The sequence below is a fragment of the Carassius gibelio genome, chromosome B18 (assembly GCF_023724105.1).
Source record: "Carassius gibelio isolate Cgi1373 ecotype wild population from Czech Republic chromosome B18, carGib1.2-hapl.c, whole genome shotgun sequence".
Classification (NCBI taxonomy): Eukaryota; Metazoa; Chordata; class Actinopteri; order Cypriniformes; family Cyprinidae; genus Carassius; species Carassius gibelio.
Window position 1 is genome coordinate 3,358,569 of NC_068413.1, and position 13,580 is coordinate 3,372,148.

The 13,580-nt window shown below is 36.1% G+C and overlaps 1 protein-coding gene across 2 annotated transcripts in view; it reads left to right on the plus strand.

Moving 5' to 3' along the window:
• ptprq (protein tyrosine phosphatase receptor type Q) overlaps positions 1 to 13,580 on the plus strand; it is a 45,733-nt gene that overhangs the window by 10,826 nt on the left and 21,327 nt on the right. For both annotated transcript variants that reach the window (XM_052581975.1, XM_052581976.1), the window contains exons 14-26: positions 112 to 338; positions 2,154 to 2,223; positions 2,893 to 3,092; positions 3,238 to 3,478; positions 4,473 to 4,601; positions 4,821 to 4,967; positions 6,447 to 6,607; positions 6,737 to 7,139; positions 8,514 to 8,675; positions 8,761 to 8,940; positions 9,455 to 9,562; positions 9,650 to 9,931; positions 11,121 to 11,402. In XM_052581975.1, the coding sequence (XP_052437935.1) occupies positions 112 to 338; positions 2,154 to 2,223; positions 2,893 to 3,092; positions 3,238 to 3,478; positions 4,473 to 4,601; positions 4,821 to 4,967; positions 6,447 to 6,607; positions 6,737 to 7,139; positions 8,514 to 8,675; positions 8,761 to 8,940; positions 9,455 to 9,562; positions 9,650 to 9,931; positions 11,121 to 11,402 (2,592 nt within the window). The remainder of the gene's footprint in view (positions 1 to 111; positions 339 to 2,153; positions 2,224 to 2,892; positions 3,093 to 3,237; positions 3,479 to 4,472; positions 4,602 to 4,820; positions 4,968 to 6,446; positions 6,608 to 6,736; positions 7,140 to 8,513; positions 8,676 to 8,760; positions 8,941 to 9,454; positions 9,563 to 9,649; positions 9,932 to 11,120; positions 11,403 to 13,580) is intronic.

Genomic DNA, 13,580 nt, shown 5'->3' on the forward strand with positions numbered 1-13,580 from the left:
ATTGCTGTAATCAACCAATTAGATTCCAGTTTTAACTTAGGATAGCATAGTGAATGCATTATAAAATGCTTAATTTAATTCATTATTTGTGTTTTATCCATGTGTATGCAGTACCTGCGGCCCCCTCTAAGCCAGAAGGTGAGCGGGTGGGTTCCACTGGGATCCTGCTGTCCTGGCGGATGCCATTGCCTCTCGACTCCTCGATTCACTCGTTTGTCATCAGATACAAGGAAATGTGTCCATATCCCGACCCTACCTTCACTGAGGTCACCAAGAGCCTGGATATCCCAGAAACCCTGCTCAACACACTCACCCCTGGAGCTACATACAACATCAAGGTGCAACGCTTGACGCTTCACACGTTTCAGTTGTTTATTTGATAGCAAAAATGAAAGAAAAGCACACAAAAACGTAAGGTTTTATGTACGCTGTAAATGGACTGCAATTATTTCGAACTTTCAACAGACCCATGGCCATCCAAAGCGCTTTACAAGTTGACAACAGTATGTTTTTATGGAAATGTTTTTAGGAAACTGTGAAAAGGAACTAAAGTATAATAACTTTCGCGAAGCTACATCATATTAAAAGTGGAACTATTGTAAGCTATAAAAAATTTGAATTCAGATTTTTGTAATGTTTTTGAAAGAAGATCGGTAATATTGTGAAATACGATCACAATTTCAAATAATTATTTTCTATTTGAATATACAGTATTTTAATATCTAATGTGTTCCTGTGATGGCAAAGCTGAATTTTTAGTCTTCAGTGCCACACAATCTTTCAGAAATCATACTAATAGGCTGATTTGCTGCTGAAGGAACATTACTTATAATTATCAACATTAAAAACAGTTGTGCGGCCTAATATTTTTGTGGAAACTGTTTTTTTTTTCAGTATTCTTTGATGAATAGAAAGTTGAAAAGAAATACATTTTGGTCATAGAAATCCTTCGTAACATTATGAAGTTCTTTTCTGTCACTTCTGATCAATATAATGTATCCTTGTGGAATAAATTTTTATTATTATTATTAATTAATTAATTAACTAACCCCAAGTTTTTGAATGAAAGTGTATATATAAAACAACAGAATTTTCAAATGCACAAAAGCTATAAAGTAATAAAATAATAATTTCAGCAAGCATGGTTGTAATAAGAATCATTTTGCTAAAGGAGAATAACACTTGATGCACTTACTTAAGTGGATAGTTTATAAATGCCAAAAAAAAAGCATCCTCAGAAAGTGCTTTTAATCATGGCAGGTCTGCTCATTAAATACTCCTAGGGATCACAAAACCCAGACTGAGGGAACATGGGTATCCTCACAATGTGCTCATATTCTAGGGCAGAAGTGTCCTAGTACACACTATTCACAAATTCAGATGTGAAGCCATGAGAAATGCACTTCTTAAAGATTCCCAGTGAGAAATTCTAGAGATTTCCAATTCATCTAAAGAACTCCAGGCTTCTTATTGAGGAATGCTGCAACATCACACGGTTCAAGAGCTGAACTACATTTTTCCCAAAGAACCGAAGCTCTTCTAAAGGCAAAAGCATGACCTGCATGAAAATTACACATTTCTAGATGTTACAGATATTACTTGTATCTGAGATGTTTATTTCCCTTTTATGTGTTCTGCGGTGGTCATTGTGGTGTATTGTTGTGTCACCTCTAATGAAACAGCAGCCAGTAAAAACGTTTCTGAAAATGCTGTTTAACTCTGTAGGGAAGGTCCAGCGTTCAGCAGACATTACTGGATTAACTGTCCATGGGAAAGTTGCCAGTGGCCTCTATTCCATTGATCCCACTCAATAATTTATCAGCTGTGAATTATTCATCTCCTACAGAGAACTCTGGATCCACGAGGGATCTCTGTTTTCCCTCATTTGTCTCATGAATTCATTGGCTGTGTACACCGTGAACTCTGAATTGACCCTCTGAGCTTTTGTGTGAGCATGTGTTTGTAAATGTGACAATATTTGATGGACCTGTTGTCTGGAGTAGATCATCTTGCATTGGAATCTTCATTCACAGTGTTTATATAACCACCTCTGCTAAGTCATGGTGATAAATCAAGCTGACGTTCTTATGCTGCGTGCGTTTGGCTATTGTATATTGCTTTTTAAAAGCTTTACTTCTGTCTTTTCTCTACAGGTTGCAGCAGTAAACAAAGCAGGAGTTGGACCTTTTAGCCAGTCTCTGTACTACAAAACTGCAGAGGCCCGTAAGCAATATCTATATAAGCTTTTTTGCAAGTCATAGTGAGCCTCTTTGCTGTCTTCAAAGGCTGCATCTTTAATAACTGATTCAAAATGCTCTTAATGGACAGCAACTTTGTTAATGGTCACTCATGTGTAAAACATGAATAGCATTCCTCCTGTGAAGTCCATTTTGATACGCTAATAAGCACAGAAATACACAAAAAAAATGAATTATGGTATTTGTCACAAAAAATATTAAGCAACTATTTTCAACAGCGATAATACGTTTCTTGAGCAGCAAATCATCGTTTTAGAATTGCTGAAGGCTCATGTGACACTAAAAACTGGAGTAATGATGCTGAAAATTCAGCTTTGATTACATGAATAAATTACATTTAAAAAATACATTCAAATAGAAAACAGTTGTTTGAAGTTGTATTAATATTTCACAGTATTACTATATTTCTGAATACATGCTGCCTTGACAAGCATTAGATACATTCAAAAACAATCAAAAATCCACATTTCTGGATGGTAGTGTATATACGAGCAAAGATTTTCTGCTTATGTTGCCTTAAAGTAAGCCTACTGTAATTGAGATGTATGTATTGTATGAAAATACAATGTCTGATTAGTGTGTGTGCGTGTGTGTGTGTGTGTTCTGATCCATGTGTTTCTGTTCAATCTCACAGCCCCTGGTCTGGTGTCAAACCTCACAGCGTTCGCAGAGGATCACACGTCAGTGTTAGTGACCTGGTTTCTCCCCGTACGCATTAATGGACTCATCACTAAGTTTGCAGTAAAAGTCAAACATGCTCGAACAGGCCAGATCGTCCGTACTCGGGTGCTCAATGCAGAGGAAATCATGAACGGAGCCCTGCCTCACTGCAACGTACGCTTGCACTTACAGTACATTAATGAATATTTAAAGTGATACAGGACAGCTGTGCCAAACTCAAATCACAGTGGTGTATGCATCGATCTAGCAATGTTTACAATCCGTTTCGGAATTTTTATGTGCGTTATGTTTCTTCTAGGACGCAGCAGACATCTTATCTCGTGGAACTCCAAGCCCATCTGTGTCTTCCCAGTTGACCTCTGCTGTGTTGCCCACTGTTACGCTCTCAGCCGTACCTCCCGCCTTCATCTGGAGTGTTCCAATCAGTGTGAAGATCGATGAGCTCCGCCCCTACACTCCTTATGTGTTTGAAGTCTCCGCCTTCACCAGTGATGGGGAGGGACAGATCGCCAGCACTATGGTCCGCATGCCAGAGGCTGGTATGTTATCACACAAACACACTCTTTCTTATTCTCACATACTGTAGATCTACTCTGCTGTTCCCTAGTTTATCACTATTTTATGTATAATGCAGATTCTTTGTTATATCTGAAATGGGTTGTTTGTGATGTGTTTTAATGCATTATACTTTCTAAAGGTGTAAAAAATAAATGGAACAGTATTATAACTTTGGTTAGAATTATTTATGAGATCAAACAGTGCATTATAATGTGCATTAAGGCATAATTACTACTGTTATAATACTGTTATAATATATGTACCTCTCCTGTCTCAGTGCGTGCACTCAATTGTTTTAGTACGCGGCGCCACTATGCTTGCATTTAGCTTAGCATTATTCATTCCTTAGGATCCAAACAGGGATGAATTTAGAAGCCACCAAACACTTTCATGTTTTCCCTATTTAAAGAAGGTTACATGAGTAGTTACACAAGTTAGTATGGTGACACAACAAACTCCCACTCTTCCCTCTCTCACTCAGGCTTCTAGTAAAGAGACTTTTAAGTTTTTTGTTTTTTTTTAAATAAATAAATGCATTTACTAAATGGATCAGAAGTTCTATAAAATATATTGGCATATTAGAAAGATTTCTAAAGGACCATGTGACTCTAAAGATTGGACTAATGACTGCTGAAAATTCAGCTTTGCATCACAGAAATAAATTTCATTTTAAAATTAATTTTAAAAAGCAGTTATTTTAAACTGTATAAAAATAATGTAGAAAATCCTAATTCTATTCAAAAGACTATTTAACTTAAATGTCCCTGATGTGTTATTGCATGATTATTTAATACATGTTGCAAATGTGTGTTTTTATCATTTTTATAATAATATCTGGAATTATAGCAATAGGACATATATCTTATCTAAATAATCACAATTTTCACTGTAAAACACAATCGCAAGTTTTAAAAAATGTAAAAAAAAATATTATATATATGTATATATATATAATAACAATACTGTGTGTTGCAGCCCCTGAAGACCCACCTCAAAGCGTAGTTTTCAGAAACATCACTTCTAGATCTCTGTCGCTATCTTGGGACCCTCCAAAGATCACCACAGGACGGTTCAGTTACGTCATCCAGCTCCACAGCTCTGAAGGTAACACTTGCTAACACCCCTTGAATATCAAACCAATACATTTACGATTCATATTATCCGACAGACACCACACTATGACACCGACCAGTTACTATATGAAGCTGTGTGGCCTTGTGTTTATCACACATGCTCCTGACTTGCTCTAGATTACTGAAGGCACATCCTTTAATAGTTGTTTACTAATGCGGTACATTGGTGATGTACATGATTGTATTTCAGGGTTTATTAGTGAGAACAACACAATCGAGCAGGCGTTTATGTACACTGGACTGACTCCATACACACAATACTACATCCATGTGATGGCCAAATCAGCAGGGGCCACAGGACCGGCAGCAGAGATCAACATTACAACACTAGCAGAAGGTAAAATACATATACATATATGTATATTATAAATTATACACACACAAATATATGAGCTAATGAAGGCTTCGTGCGCTTATAATAAACAGAAGATGTTGGCTGCTGGTGTGGACGGACGCTAATTTTGTTATCTTTATAGTTATCGTTCTTGGTGTGAATGGGTCTTTTAACTGTGTGTGCTTATGTATGTTTGATAGTGACATATTGGGAGCCACGTCTTACAAAACAATTTCATTTTTGATTCATCTGTTTGGAGAACAGAGGGCTCGGTGAATGTGTTAGTTTTTGCGACTTCTCTAAGTGTTCAAATTCAGGGGTCAAAATAAATGAGAGTTATAAATAAGGTTTATATTTAACTGGACTGGGTGTAATTAAGTCTGTCTAAGAAATCAGCTATCTCTAATTGTACCTTTAATTGGGTTAATTTAGCTGGAGGAAATGACTTTTTCATACACAGCCAGTTGGCGCTGAATAAGAAAATGCTTATTAAATATGTGGACAAATATGAAAGGTTATTTGTTCACTTAGGGTTGCTTTTATCTAAAATTTGATTTGGGTTCAAGGGCTCAAAGCATCCAATGCTATGATAAATAAAGCGCTGCACTCTCAGCAATGGATTTTAGAAATGGGAAAATATATCAGCTGTTCTCATGGACATTAATAAAGTCCAACCCAGACTTAACATGGATATACACTACCATTCAAAATATAAAATTTAATTTATAATTTATAATTATAAATATAATTTAAAGAAATTGATACTTTGATTTAGCTAGGATGCACTAAAGTGATCAAATGTGACAGTAAAGACAATTATATTTATTTTATTATTATGAATAAATTTGCAAGACTTTTCTCGTTGTTTGTGATTTAAATCACTCTTAAATTTTTTGCATTTAATTTTATTTTAAAGCATGTTTTGTCTTTTTTTAAGTAATTAAGTTGGCTTGAGAAAAAACGGAAACTTACCGTTCTTATTATTCTTCTGAGACAAAAATGTCTGACTTTAACTTCTCCTACAGCTTTAACTTTACAAACTCCAATCTCAGCCCAGCTCTTCAGACTGATATTACTTAGTGTGCTGTATCTTTTCTAACTGATCTGACTTGCTAGTCACTTGCTAATCATGCTAGCAACATGCACGTCACTTGCTAATATTGCTAATTACATGCTAGTTACTTGTTTATCATGCCAGCAATATGCAAGTAACAGGACAGTCATGCTGAAAACATGCAAATCATGCTAGAAACCTTATCACCATCTTTCTTATCTATATACATTTTTTCAGGCTTCAGGCTTTTACAATTGCTTTAAACTTTCAGGCTTGACAAACTTTTTTATCTAGTTTAAATTCATCTTGAGGTCCTCTTTGAACTGCGCTAAATCCCCTGGTTAAGTTTATTGTAACTGTATGTGTGTGTGTTAACTGTATTGTAACTGTATTAACTGTATGTGTGTGTGCATTGATTTCCCCATTAGCCCCAAGTGCTGTGTCTCATCTGACAGCTGAGGCTGTGGACTCCACGTCTGTCCGTCTGTCCTGGAGACCCCCGGGCCAACCGAACGGACTAATCACACACTATCAGATATTGGTGTTATACCGCAGTACTCTTGTGCAGGACATCACCCTGCGAGGACAGGTAAAACACACTAAACTACACAAACACACTCACTCACACAATCACACACACACACTCTCACACAAACACGCACACTCACTGTATTGTGGTTAGTTTAGCTTTACTGATAATATGTTGTTGTGTTTACAGAATGCTCCACTTCGTCGTAATGCAAGGTCACTAGAAATCACTACGTCATCTGCATTCATTCTCACCTCACACAGAACTTTTCCCACTGTGGGTCGTGATTTTACAAACACTGATACAGAACTGACCTCTGACCTTCCTCTGACCCCGAGCACCCCCCACACACCTCCACCCTGGCTCACAGTGACCCATGACCGAACTGATGTATCTGTTAAAGCTGAGACTGAGGCTGTGACTCAGGAACCTTTGACTGAACTTTCAGCTGTCACTCAAGGAACTGACCAACCAACATTGGTTAACTTAAGCCCCTCCCAGCCCCGTCGTTCCACTAGGGCGGTGGCCACAGACTCCACCCAGCAGCAGACAAACCCCTCAACAAGAGCTGCCACCACTATTGGAATAGAGGGTAAAAATCTGTTGTGGTGACTTGGATACTACTATTAATGTTAAAAGCACAACCAAAATAACAACTAATAATAAGTCATTTATATTAGGTGTGCGGAAGTATAAATGTTATTTAAAATATGTATAGATAAAATTTATTTTTTAGCAACATGAATAAACCTTTCAAGACAGATCTACTTTACTCAGTGTTCATTTATTTATTTATAAACTATTATAGTGTTGATTAACATTTTAAAATAGCTTTTTATTTATTTTTAAATTTGTTTCATATTTTCAGTTTTCATTTTAGTTGAAATAGTATTTTTTTATGCAGTTTAATTTTAGTTTCCATTTTTTGGTAACAATTTAGAATAAGGTTCTTTTAGTTATGAACTTTTTATGAACTAAGCAAGAACAATCCTTTTACAGCATTTATTAATCTTAGTTAATGTTAATTTCAACATTTACTAATGCATTATTCAAATGAAAAAAAAAAGTTTTTTGTGCTTGTTAATATTAGTTAATGCACTGTGAATTAGCATGAACTAACAATGAATAACTGTATTTTCATTAACTTACATTACCAAAGATAAATACAGATATAAAAGTATTGTTCATTGTTTGTTCATGTTAATTAATAGATTAACTAACATTAATTAATGGAAACTTATTCTAAATTGTTCCATTAAGGTTTTTTAAGGTTTATGTTTTTTATTTTTCCAGATTTGTTTCAGTTACCAAAAATGATTTTCATGGTTACAAATGTATTAATAACAACACTGACTGAAGTATAGACAAGACACTTCATTGTTTTTTTATCTAATGCTCATTTCCCTACACATAATCCTAAAGATTAATCCACCAATCAGAGAAGTCAGTGTCACCATAAAAATTGGTTGAAATTGATGAAAAGAGCAATTGTGTCCTGTAATTTTTTTTACATTTTAAAATATATTATTTTATATTTATATGGTTTATTTTTTATTTACATTTTATATAAAATATAAGTATTTATATAAATCATATTTTTTTAATTAATTTATTTAAATAAGTATGCTATACTTAGTCCTTACAGTAGCCCATGAGTAAATAGTTTTATATTATACTGTAATTATTTTATTTGATCACTTAATTCATAGTCTATTGAAGTTAATAGTGCTTCATGGGAAGAATTTTCTCAACAAAATTTGTAATTAAAATTTGTTATTTTTTCAAAGTTTGTTATGTTGTTGTGCTAGTTCATGTGCTTCCAAAATTTCTTTTGATTTTTTAAAATCCCAGTGAAGAAAATTATTGGGAAAATTACTTAATTGACGCTAAAAAGGGGGGCAGTCATTGTTGCTCTCTGTTGCTTTTGCTTTCTGTTATCTGATTGGTTGTGCTTTTTGATTGACAGTCCTACCTGCCACTGAGGAGACAGCAGACCTGTCGTCTGATCAAATCATGTATATTGTTAGAAGACTGAGTCCTTTCACTGAGTATACATTTAGTGTGACAGCAAAAAACATAATTGGAGAAGGGCCTTCCACAGAAGTTACAGTGAAAACAACTGAACAAGGTACAATACATTCAGACTTCTTAGTTGAAGTACAGTAGTTATAACATACAAGCGCTGTATAAATAACGCCAGTCTTTCCCCACAGTGCCCAGCTCTGTTCAGAATGTGTCCTATCAGAACCTGACCTCCACCTCCATCCGTGTTACTTGGGAGCCGCCACTGAACCCTAACGGCAAACTGACTCACTACACTGTATATGCACAAAATCTCCTTACAAACCAGCAATTACGACAGACGGCGGACACAACCACTGAAGTGCTCACAGGTAAAATAATAAAGGATCATGTTACACTGAAGACTGGAGTAATGATGCTGAAAATTCAGCTTTGCATCCTAGGAATAATCTACATTTTAAAATCTAGTACATTAGAAAATAGTTATATTAAATTTTAATTATGCTATTGCTTTAACTGCATGTTTGATCACATAAATGCAGCCTTTGTAAGCACAAAAGACTTTTTACAAAAACATTAAAGAATCATTCCAACCACAAGCTTTTGAAAAGCAGTATATATCTGGTGTACATTCAGTCACGTACGACACACTTTCTAGGAAACCTTGAAGAGAACCGACTTAACACCTCCACTTAAAATCACCAAAACACCAGATTGAGCACAAATAATAAAAAAAATACTGTACCCCTGCATTTGTTTGCAGATTCAGCCTGCTTGGATATTTTACATCTTATGCAATGATGTTTAAACATTTCTAAGTTTTACCCAGGTGTTCAAAAAGTTTTTGAGGCCACCATATAACACTATATATGCTCATATCCACAGGTCTGGACAAGTACAGTAGTTATAAGGTACGTGTGGCCGCTTCCACCGCCGTGGGGGAAAGTCCACTGACAGATGAAGACTACATCTTCGTTATGACACTAGAGGATGGTATTGAGCCAGTTATGTTTCATATACATACAGAAGCCCCCGTAAACACTTTAGAAATCTCTTAGCATGCTTCCATCTGTCTTTCAGAGCCGGATTCACCCCCACGGGATCTGGCCGTAGTGAAAACCACCTCCTCCACCGCTTCTCTCACCTGGTCTCCGCCAGAGAAACCCAACGGCATCATCCGCCTGTATGAGGTCTCCTACACCAACGGCACATACAGCAACACAGTCAACAGCACATCACCCAGTGCCACACTGCACCACCTGAAGCCTTACACACACTACAATGTGACTGTCCGTGCGTTTACTCTACACGGACACGGGAACCAGATTTCTGATACTCTACAGATGCTGTCGGGGGAGGATGGTGAGTCACTGTGTGTGTGTGTTCATGTTTAATTGAAAAACTAGAAGAAGCATAAAACTTTAATCCAATCTCATCCTGAAATCCCACACTCTTTCCCTTTCAAAGGGTTCCTACAGTTAAGGCACATTCACACATACGGCGATTAAAGTCTTGGGGCTGTTTGATTTTTAGTAGACATTCACGCTCCAACTCTATCAAGCATCAAATTATGTGAACTCTAGTGTCTTCATGCCAGTCGCTATTCGCTCATTGCATCTCTGCTTCAATTTGCATGAAGTGGAATGTAAATCACCAACTCTCATTAATACAGATGAATGACTTTCACAAACTTTGTTGCAGCAAACATACTTTTAATCAGCAAGAACACATTCAAGTGATCAAAAGTGACAGTAAGATTTTTTGAATGTTACAAAAGCTTTCTATTCCAATAGAATGCTGTTCTTTTGAACATTCTTTTCATCAAAGAATTCTAATAAAAGTATCACAGTTTGCACAAAAATATTAAGCAACATTGATAATAATGAGAATTATTCTTGAGCACCAAATCAGCACACTAGAATGATTTCTGAAGGATCAAGTGACACTTAAGTAAGTTCAGTGTTGCGTCACAGAAATAAATGTAATGTTAAAATAAATTCCAATATTTTACATTTGAATAATATTTCACATCATTCCTGTTTTTACTATATCTTTGATCAAATAAATGCAGCCTCTGTGAGCATAGCTTCTTTCAGAATCATTAAAAAGTTTTACCGACCTCAAACTTCTGAATGTTACACCTTCATTCATAAAAGCCCACTTCCTAGCACACCTGCCTTGACATACTGAGCCATGGTGCTCATGCAGGTGGTTTAATGTAAGTTTAAATCTTAGTCATTTCCCCTTCTCCCCTGTCCTCTTTGTACTGTTCATTATGTTCAAAAAGGAGCATGGCTAGTGGTTAGTGTATGAGCTCCATGTTGAATTATGGTACTAATGGTCCCTTCTTTTTATTATTTCTGCGTAGTGAGCTATTTCCTATTCTCATTCCTCCTCTCTACTGTAAAAAAAAAAAGATGAATTAATTAAACAGCCCATTTCATTTTCTAATATTATTTATCACATGCGCCAAAGGACTGTTTTATTGAATATGAGCAATTTGCAGGCTGATATATATTTTTTGCACTAATTGCTGACTTGTTTGTTGCAGTGCCTGGCAGCCCACCATACGATTTGACCTATGAGTACATCGGATCCAGTGAGGTGAATGTGTCATGGTCACCCCCTCTTCTGGCAAATGGCATCATCTTGTTCTACAATGTAGAATACTGGAACGCCACACACAGTCTGAACCAAACCACACAAGTGCCGTATGTCATCCTGTCCAACCTGCGAAAGTATGCACGCTACCGTATCAGCGTACAGGCCGCCACACTGGTCGGCTCTGGAAACCACACGAGCGAGATCCTGAACATCACCACATTGGAGGACGGTCAGTGTTCAGTTTTAACAAACGGATCTTGTGGTGTTTAATTAAACCGTTTTACTTTTTAGGTTCAGTCTTCATGGTGAATTTATCAGGATCTGGCTAAAGGTTTCTGGTATTAAGGTCACACTTAAACAGTTCTTTTTACAGATTTTCAGAGGTCTGCGCACAGGAAATTAGAATGTTATCTATTATCTAAACTACTTTTATTTCTCCCACAGAACATTTCTGAAAGCAGTCGGGGAGTCTTTTTTACAGTGTTATGGATACATTTTGCCTTTAAATCATGTTTAATCTTTCTACCTCAGGAGGCAGAACCTACTGACAATGTTTGTGTTTGTTTCTCTGTTTGGTTGGTTAGTTTTTCCATTAACAGCTTTCAGAATGGACAAATGTGGATGCCGTTCCTGGCATGGGAGACATTCTCTTACATTCACTAACTCAAATCACTATCGTATTCAAAGAATAAAGTCCTTTTCCACAGTTTTGGGTCTATAAAAGCTGTTTTTCCTAAACAACAGTACCCAGTTCCCCTCCAAAATTCCTAATCGCCAGGAAATTGTCTGATACTGAGGTAGAGTTGTCCTGGGAACCTCCGGAGGAGGCCAACTCTGAGATTTTATACTACATAGTGAGAGTGTGGTAAGTAAAGATGATTTAAAATCAGCTTTTACCCAAGACCTGGCTATTGTTGTACAAGATTGAAACTAACATTTGTGCACGTGTGTTAGGAATCTGAGCTCTGAGTTTGTCGCCAATGTGACGGAAACATCAGTGGTGGTGAGTGTGGATGGACTGGGTCAATATAATGCCTCCGTGAGCAGCTGGACTCGACTCGGAGACGGAGGAATCCTGATTTATATCATGTTCAGTACCATAGAATCAGGTGAACACAAACACATTCTCTAATCATAAGCATGCTTCTCTAACGATTGTTGTCCCCAATGTGGCCTTACCACATTTCCCACACAATGAGGATAACTGTGTGTATTCCATTAAACTATCTGATGTTGCATCAGCAGTAGCACGTTCATTTCATCGCATGAGTAACAAGGCACAACGAGAAGTAAGTAAGTAACCAAAGTGCTGAACAGAGTATTAAAAAAAAATATTAAATAATAATAAAACAACATGGAAGACAATATACTAAAAAACACAGTACTAATATTAGATTAAAACGCCTGGGAGAAAAGATATGTTTTAAGCCTCTTTTTAAAAATGATCATAGATGATAATAGTTTTTAAACGTGATCAAGGGACATATAAAAGATACTGATCAGCAGACCTTAAGGATCTACTAGATGAATGTGGGACAATAAGATCTTTTAAATAAGAGGGGGCTTGATCATTAAGAGCTTTAAAAACAAACAAAATAATATTAAACTGAATTCTGAAATGGACTGGGAGCCAATGGAGTGATGTTAAGTAATCAACAAAATATCCATCGGACATATAAACCCATCCAACTCACTGCACATTTGTTGATATAATCACTACCAACGTTTACATCTGAAAAACTCTTATTAAACACACTTTTATCACTTTTTTAAAACACCATAAACAGGCGAGAAGAGAAACACGCTAACCCGCAGCAGTGTGAACCATTTTCTTCTGAACTACGGTAAGTATGCACGGACAAAATAAAGAATGTCTGCAATGCATTAACCACTAGGGGTCATCGAAATAAATTAAAAATTTAATTAAATTAAATGTATGCATTTAGCAGATGCTTTTATCCAAAGTGACTTACAGTGCATTCAGGCTATCAGTCTATCATGTGTTCCCTTATGTGTTCATGTAATACCTTTAGATTTAAATTTACCCTCTAATTTCATTGAATTCAACATTCATTAATATCATAATTAATGTTCTTTTTAACTCCGTTACACTTCTTAAGTATCCTACAATATACTCTGACGGAAATATCAGATTTAAATACATTACATTAAAGTAAGAAATTACATCCTAAAATACAGTCAAATAAAAAACAGTTATCTGAAATTGTGATCAACTGCTCATATTTATACGAGACTTCTTTCAAAATCTTACCGACTCCAACATTCTGAAAACAGTATTGAAAGTGTTAGAAAATAACAGAACTTTTCACTTCTTTCAGGTTATATAAGGTTTGGTTTCATTTAGCCTAAAGAGTCATGCAGCTCACTAAGTTTTGAAAAAGAACCA